General features: G+C 50.9%; 1 protein-coding gene across 2 annotated transcripts; it reads left to right on the forward strand.

Moving 5' to 3' along the window:
* Window positions 1-967: 967 nt before the first annotated feature.
* Window positions 968-6,080, forward strand: ATOX1 (antioxidant 1 copper chaperone). Of its 2 annotated transcripts, none has more exons than XM_021552164.3 (4): window positions 968-1,094; window positions 2,662-2,737; window positions 4,001-4,157; window positions 5,871-6,080. In XM_021552164.3, exons 1-3 carry the CDS (start codon window positions 1,089-1,091, stop codon window positions 4,132-4,134), a joined length of 216 nt encoding a protein of 71 aa, XP_021407839.1. In that variant the 5' UTR covers window positions 968-1,088; the 3' UTR covers window positions 4,135-4,157; window positions 5,871-6,080. The 2 variants fall into 2 exon arrangements, with proteins under 2 accessions (XP_021407839.1, XP_077642795.1); XM_077786669.1 differs by lacking the exon at window positions 968-1,094 and adding an exon at window positions 1,843-1,857.
* Window positions 6,081-8,148: the final 2,068 nt, after the last annotated feature.

Consider the following 8,148-nt stretch of genomic DNA (forward strand, 5'->3'; position numbering starts at 1 on the left):
ACAAAAATGACTTCCTGCCCACCGCCGCATCCCTGAGCGCTGCCTGAACCCCTCCCTGCCGTGCCTCGCAGCAAGGGACAGGGCACGGGCGTGGGGACACGCTCCGCAGTAATGTCCTCCCCCAGTACCTCCTCGCTATCTTTAGACTAAGCCACGCTGCAATCCGCCAGTTCATAAATCAGCGCTGCAGACTTTTACAAAGTTTAACGTGAGCCCAGCACAACAACCCGCCCCGAATAAACTCTGCCAAGGGGATCTTGGACATCCCTCTGCAGAGCAATAGCGGGGCAGGGAATTCCTCTTTTATAAAACCATCGGTACAGCAGCAGTATCCTGTGCACCTCAAAAGAAATGCCCTGACCCCCAGCTGGTGAGGCAGAAAACAAGAAACAGCAGGTTACATTCCCTGCTACAGGCTGGGCTTCTCAACGGGAAGATGCTGAAACCCAGCACGTGTTCGGGAAGTGTCACACGCACCACAGCTCTGCCAGCTCTTCTCAGCCCTGATGTGATGCTCTGTCCCCTCTCCAGCTTCCTTGTGAAAGCTCCTCAGCTGCTCCCGGGTACTCCACCTTGCCTCGAGTTTTTTTTTAGAAAGGGGCTTAATTTTCCTTTAAAGGACCATAGAGCCAGGGAAGAAAAAAAAAAAATTAATAAATAAATAAAAAGAAAGCAGACACATCTTCAGGGACCAGAATCCTTTTCCGCCGTCAATATCCATTCTACCCGAGCTCTCCCAAGCCAATGAATCTCAAAATCTCAAAAGACGAACAAGCTTTCTTCAGCAGCCCGGCCCCATCCTCACGGCTCTCCCCACCTCCCTCCCGCAGCCATTTCTCCGTGCCGATCCCTAGCCTGGAAGCGAGCAGAGCTCCCGTTTCGGAGCTCCACACGGACCAGCTCCCCCCCACTCCTTCCCTCGCCCTCGGCGGCATCCCCGCCTCCCGAGGCACGGCCCGCCCCTTCCTCCGCGCCGCGCCCGCCGCCGCGCCCGCGGATCCGGGACCGCGGAGCCGGGATCGGGGATCGGGGAGCCGGGATCCGGGATCGGGGAGCCGGGATCCGGGATCGGGGATCGGGGCTCCGCCATGCCGGTGGGTGCGGGGCCCGAGCGCTCTGCGGGGCCGGGGACGCGGCGGGGCGGCGGGGCAGGAGGGCTCTGCCCGCTACCGGGGGCGGCGCGGGGCTCCCGCGACCCTCGGAGCTCCCGCAGTCCCCGAGGTTCCCCAAACCCCGGGGCTCTTTCAGCGCCCCGCGCTCCCCAATCCCCCGAGGCTCTCCCAGCCCCTCGGGGCTCCCCCAAACCCCCCGACTGTCCCTGTCCTCGAGGCTCCCCCAAACCTCCAGAGTTCCTCCTGTGCTCGCTGCTCCCCTGGTTCCCCAGGGCTCCCCCAGCCCTCCAAAGCTCCCCCAGTCCCCCAAGGTCCGCCAGATCCTGCAGGTCCCCCAAACTCTAAAGCTCCCCCAGATCCTGCAGCTCCCCCAGACTCTTAAGGCTCCCCCAGATCCTGCAGGTCCCCCAAACTCTAAGAATGCCCCAACCCCCCAAGGTCCCCCAAATCCTGCAGCTCCTCTGAACACCAAGGCTCCCCCAGATGCTGCAGGTCCCCCAAACTCTTAAGAATCCCCCAGCCCCCCAAATACTGCAGCTCCTCCAAACCCCAAGGCTCCCCCAGATCCTGCAGGTCCCCCAAATTCCGAGGCTCCCCCAGTCCTGAACTCGCCCAAACCCCAGGCCGCCACCAACTCCCAGGGCTCAGACACAGAAGGGAAGCATTGATGGGACCCTCCTTCCCCGCTGCTCACACATTTCCCCAAAGCACTCAGGGCCTTTGGGAAATAAAACCAAAGAAAATGGTAATTACACTGAAAAAAACCTAATGGCAATCTCTATCCCAAGCTCCTTCCTGGGTGAATGATCCCAAGAGGGTTTTGGCTTTGTAGTGGCAGGGGGCACAGGATGGTTCTGAATAGAAGGAAGTATGGGTTGCAAATAACAAATGCACAATAGTTTTACTTTTCTTTTTAAAGGAAAGTAAAAAGCATGTGCGAGAGAAGGAAATTAGGACCTATCTGGTGCCAAAGGTTGAAGGTGGTGGTTAGTTACAGACAAACAACGTTTTGTTGACCCAGTGTTGCTCTCACAAGTAGTAAAGATATTGCTGGGGCCCGAGTGGAGGGATGAAAAAACAGCACTAATGGCCCTTAAATTTCTGGTTTGCTTTTATTTTTGTTATGTTGGGGACCAGAAGCCCTGTAGATGGAAGAAGAAAAAGATGGGGAAGCACTGAAAACCTCACAGACTTAAGTCAGAACAGCGAGTAGCTGGAAGCAGGAGATTTGCTTCTCCTTGGGTCCCCTGGACAGGATGAGTAAGTCCAGCACAGGCCATGGAGATGGCCGTTTGTACTGACTGTGGAAGTGGCCACACAATCTCCAAAGGCCCATCAGGATTATGCTGTGGGGGACAGCACAAGGACACCACAGGGGGCAGTACCAAGAGTTCTCAGTTTTGCTGAGGACCTCTTAGTGGTGTGCATATGGACCTTTAGACTTGAGAGACTTTGAACCTCTCCAAGGGAAAAAGGAAAGTGTGGAGTGTTCATGGTGCATTTCCAGCTGTGCTCCCCTGGACCCCTCACCTGCCTCTTTTCTTTCCAGAAACACGAGTTCTTCGTGGACATGACCTGTGAGGGCTGTTCCAATGCGGTCACCCGTGTCCTGCACAGGCTGGGAGGTGAGTCAGTGCTGGGTGTGCCACAGCCGGCTCCGGGGCAGTGCCCTGGGGTCCTCCATCCTGAAGGATAATGCTGTGGGTTAAAGTTGAAAGTTGGAGACTTGTCCTTGCTCTGCTCTGAGGCTGCTCCTTAGCTGGTAACAAGTGGCTGGTGGTTTGCAGGTCTGTGACTCTTGGAGAAGTGTCAAGGGAGGGAGGAGCTGCCGCAGGTGCAGGTGGTTCTGAGTCACCAGGGCCTCACCCTGAACCCTCTGGGAAGGACACTGGCAGTCCCCTGCCCAGGCTGCCAGAGGGAAGGGAGGTGAATGTCCTGCCTGGCCTTGTTTCCAGGGAGGCCTGGGGTGTCTGTGGTGCTTCCCCAGATGTGTCATCAGCAGTCACAGGGAAGAGCTGCTGAGCAGAGCGTTTGGTGGTTGTCTGTGTAGCCTATTTTTAATACCACCTGGAAAATTATAAAAATTACAACCCATTTCTTCTGTTTGCTGGCATTCCCAAGAAAGAAGGATCTGGCCTGCACTTGTTAGTTGTGAGAACCTGCTCCCTCTTAGGGAGAACAACTTCCAGCCACCAAGGCAGAGGCCTTGCAACTTCTTCCAGACCTCATTACCAGGCTGTGACAATTCCATTTTCTCTGTGTGTGGTTGTCAGTATCTCCATCACTCTTCAACAGGCTGGCCAGTATCAGCCTCCTGTGATGATGAGGCATAGCTCCCAAAGTTGATGTATACCTACGGGTTTTGTGAAAATACATAACTGGATAGAGACTGCATGTCCAGTTCTTCTCACTGGGATGAGTGTCTCACCTTCGTTAGGCACTGGGAAATCCACATGGTAAAATGCCTTTTCCCTCCTTTTACTTCCAGCTGTTAGGTGGTACTACCAGTTTAGGCATCTTGTCCTGAGCCTTTCCTAACCCTACTGACACTAAACCAGAGCACAGACTGAAGTGGATGGAAATTGTAGCAGTTGGTTTAAACTCAGTTTACCTAGGTTCCTACATGAATGATCGTGTTGATCCATGGTGGGGTGAGCAGATTAAAGCAGTTGAGAGACTGTGGTACCTGATGTGGAGCTAAAGCAGATTTTACTTCCTTCATACCACTGCTGGCAGGACAGCAGGTTGATTTTGCTGGCTGCTGGTGGTGTCAGAGTGTGCTGGCAGAAGATAAATGTCCATTTGACTGATGCCCTGGGAAGCACAGATGTGTGAAGGTGAGCTTCCCCTGTGCTGCTTCTAACTATGCAAAATGTTTTTCCTCATAGGTGTCAATTTTGATATTGATCTGCCCAACAAGAAGGTGTATATTGACTCGGAGCACAACGTTGACACCCTGTTGGAAACCCTCAAGAAGACTGGAAAGAATGCTTCCTACCTTGGAGAGAAGTCTGCACAGTAGCCTTGCCTGGTGTGAGGAGCTAGGTATATACCAGCTGTACCCAGTGTGGAAGAGAGACAGCTGAGCTTTTTCCAGCTCTCCCAGTAAAACAGGCATCTTCCTGGAAAGCACAAATTTAGAAAGACCTGCAGGTCCAGCTCCAGCAAACCCCTCATGTCAGAGAAGCAGCTGGAGCACACACAGGGACCCCTTAGCTGTTCTGCACAGCCTGTGTGACCCCAGCCTTGGCTGTAGTGGAGATGTAGAACACAGCCTCTATGCCATTCCCAGATGAACCTAGAGTTTTCCAGAGCATATTGTGCATGAAAACAAATCCCAAACACACTTAACAGCTGGCCAGAGAGAGTGGTGGGCCCCAGCAATAGCAGGGAGGGTGATGGGACACAAAGAGCCCTTTGGGTGTGAGATGCTGTGGGCTGGCTCTTAGCACAAGGACCTCCAACAGCTGATTCTCCTGATAAGGCTGTTAATCCTTCATTGCACTTAAGGATGGAAAAACAGCAGCTCCCTGGCACTCTTCTGGATGTAAAATGTTGGGTTTCAGAATAGCTCCCAGTACACACATTCCCTGGCCAACTGTCTGCTCCAGTGACAACCTGATTGTTGCAGCCTGTCAATTTTCCCAGAATTCCAGCATAATGAAGACATGTACAAAACTCTGCTGACTGTAAAATATACTGGCAGACAAGGTTCAATTTCAGTGAAAAGAATAAAGTGGGAGAGGGCTGCCCAATTGCTGCATGTATCATTATTTGGTGTGCAAAATTGTTACATGGCATCTTCTAAGAATTTGTTTCTGTCAGTGGAGCTTTCTGATCCAGTGACATTTTTTAATGGTCTAGTTGGACCATCACAAATACCCAGCACAGATGCGCTGAAACCAGTTCATGCTGATTTAATTCCCAGTCAATAAATTAAATCAGGGATTTACACCAGCAGGAATTAAACTGATAAAAGAAAGAGCTGGGCTGATAGTGATGTGTGTGCAATAGATCTGCATTGTTTAATAGGCTGACAATAGATTTTAAATCTGCAGTTTATATCATCTGAGCAAGCTCTCGGTGCTTCTTAGAAATTTTTTAAAATCATAGCTGTAATCAAATAACCCCACTTAACAGAGGGAGGCTGATCTCAATTGATCAGTGCCTCAAATAGTTTTCAGTGCATTTCAGTTTCCTAGTATTGACTGCAAGGGCTGTTACAGCTTGCAGAGACTTGTGGACTATATGTCTGCAGAATTGAACTATTACAGCAAAGTCAGTCTCAAATAAGGGGGATGTGTCACTTTTCCTGGCCCAGTGTTCTCATTTCTTTCCCTATATGACAGGAAGGCAGACAGTGAGTCAGATCAGCTGGACAGCGTGGCAGAACATTTCTCTGGATGCCTTTGTTTTTCTGTTGCATTTGAACTGAAGCTCTTTGGCTTATCCGAGGATCTTAAGACTCAGAACAAAGGAGAGTGGTGGGCTGGACTGGCCTTGCAAGATCACTTCAGCAATCGGGCTGAAAATCCACTAAGTTTAAATTTTGCACACCACATAAGGAATGTTTTTAGGGGCCCATCTGTAAAAGGAGGGAGGGAAGTTGCAAATCCTTGGCTCTGATGGATGGATTTCCTTTGGCCCTCTTCCTGCTTGACCGGCAGAGGGCATCTCTGTATAACGATATCTCCTCTGGGCCTGGCTGTTCTTTCCCCTTCATTTATTCACATATTTATTTATGTATTTATTTTGCAGGAACTCAGTCATGACTTCAGCAAAGAGATGGATTAACTGTCTGCATGTCTCCCAGCTTGCTCTGTCACTCGATCTTTGCCAGGTGTCGGAAAGCAGAGGGCTGGAGGGAGACAGCTGGGCCTTGGGCTGCAGGAGTGGAGAGGGCTGGAGGAGGAGGTTGTGTGGTGTTTCTAGTCCCACAGTAAATCAAGGCACTGCTTTTAACTTTCAGTCCATGTCTGTGTGTCCTGTGTGTCTTTGTACTGCTTTGAGTGGTTTTCTGTGAAAGAGGCAGCTTTTAGGGATGGAAAACTCCTCTCCATGCAAGACAGGTCTCCCAGGAAATTGCAGCTATCCTTAGAAGCTGACTGCAACCTCTGCCTGAGGAACACATCTCAGGAGAACTGTGCTTGAATGTCACTTAGATTCAGGGAATCTGCATCTTGGAAGTTGTTTTTCCATCACAGAACAAACAAACTTTCCATTTGGGATGGAAGTGCTGGGAAGAAGGGACTTTTGCAGCCCCTTCAAATCAAGGATAAGCAAGTGTCCTTTTGAGCTCAGTGTGGCCTAGAGGCACAAATATGCCAAAGAGATTGTCTGAGCTGATGAGAAATAGAGGTTGGAGGAGGGAGAAGGGCGTGGGCATATCCAAGGTCTCTTATTTCCTGGCCCAGTGACCAGTCTTCTGGGCTGTACTGTTGCTTTCATTTAATTCAGGGTTTCAGCCCAGTGGAGGGATTGCATGTGTGTGTCCCAGTCTGCTGTCTGGTTTCACATGGGGGATGTCTCCCACAGCTACCAGTCACACCGGGCTTGTTCTACAAAAAGGAAAAGTAGCTAAAGCTTGGAAGAAAATCTCTTTACATTTCAGAGATTTTTTTTTTGCAACTAATTTGGATTAGTTTTGACATAATTGCAATTTATTCTTTCTTAGTGAAGTTTACTGTTTCAAAGTCCTTCTTCACCTTTGATCCAAGCATGATTAATTGCTGTAGCCGGACTTGCAGGGGGCTGGAGAAGCACTTCAAGGAATGTGTTGCAGACACTTTTTATTACTGTTTAAATTAAGAGAAGCTAAAGGCTACAAGTGTAACATCGTTGCTTTATTTTCTTGCCTTAAAGTCTCCCAGTTTGGCAGGAAGCTTCCAGAGCCAAGACCCAGAACCAGAACCTATTTCTGTTCATGTCCATGCACTCAGATGCCCAGTGTGACCCTCCAGGGTCCTGGGGAGTGAGTGACTCCCTTTCCCTAGGCCGCCCTTGCTGCCCTGAGCTGGTGTTTGCCAATCTCAGTTATTATTTATGCTTTCATCTTCCTCCCAGGCTTGGTCAGTGCCCCTCTGGTGCCAGTGGCTCATCTCTGGTGGCGGTGGCTGGGGGAGGACATGTGCTGGCAGCCTGGCAAGGAGCTGATGGCACAGGGGCCTTGGAGCCAGCAGTCCTGGTGGCACTTGCTGTCTGCCAGGCTGGCAGGGGGCAGTGGCAGTGTGGTGCCCACACAGGACAGCTCCCACTCCACCTTGCTGAAACCAGGCTGCTCGTCCTTGGTGTCTGGGGTGCAGCTTGTGCTGCCCACGCTGCCCTGGCTGCTCTGCTCCCTCTTCCTTGCTCTGCTTTGTGTAAAGCCTGCTTATCTTCAGAGATAAACAGACAAGGAAAGGTTTCCTCCACAGCCAGCCAGGAGGTTCATGCAGATATCTGAAGCTGCTGCACCCATCTGCAGGGCTGCAATCTCCCAGCTCTCCCCTCCATTGTTCAGTGTGGGGAGAGGGCAGACTCTGCTTTAAGCTCTGGTCTGTTGAGTAATGACAGCCTGTGTCAGTCCTCACTTTGGAGTGTGGGCTGCATTTGGGCTGAATACAGCTGGAATAGGGAAGTTAGGGCAGGATGGTTGAGTCTGAACAGAGCTGCAGGCCTGCAGGGTGGCTGCCTGAGAGGTTTATGGCAAAGCTTTGGGAGAAAAAACAGCTTCATAGACTAAAAGAATGAGAGAATCACTACCTGAGCACACTTCCTTTGTTCTACCACTGCCCAGCTGCAACATCTTCATTTATCATGCTAGCCTGAACTTGACTGCATCTCATGGAGAGGGACCCCAACAAGCCCACACAGATAACATCATCACAATATTTTCCACAGGAAACAATATGCCAGACACTGAGGCTGTTTTCAGACAAGGAAATGCTCAGTTTGCAATGCAAACAGGAAAGGGTGGCACTTGGAAAAGGAGCTCTCCTATACCACAGACACCCAGACTGTGCAGGACATCCCAGTGACCTGCTGAAGAGTGCTGTCA

This window comes from Lonchura striata, chromosome 15, assembly GCF_046129695.1.
Source record: "Lonchura striata isolate bLonStr1 chromosome 15, bLonStr1.mat, whole genome shotgun sequence".
NCBI lineage: Eukaryota > Metazoa > Chordata > Aves > Passeriformes > Estrildidae > Lonchura > Lonchura striata.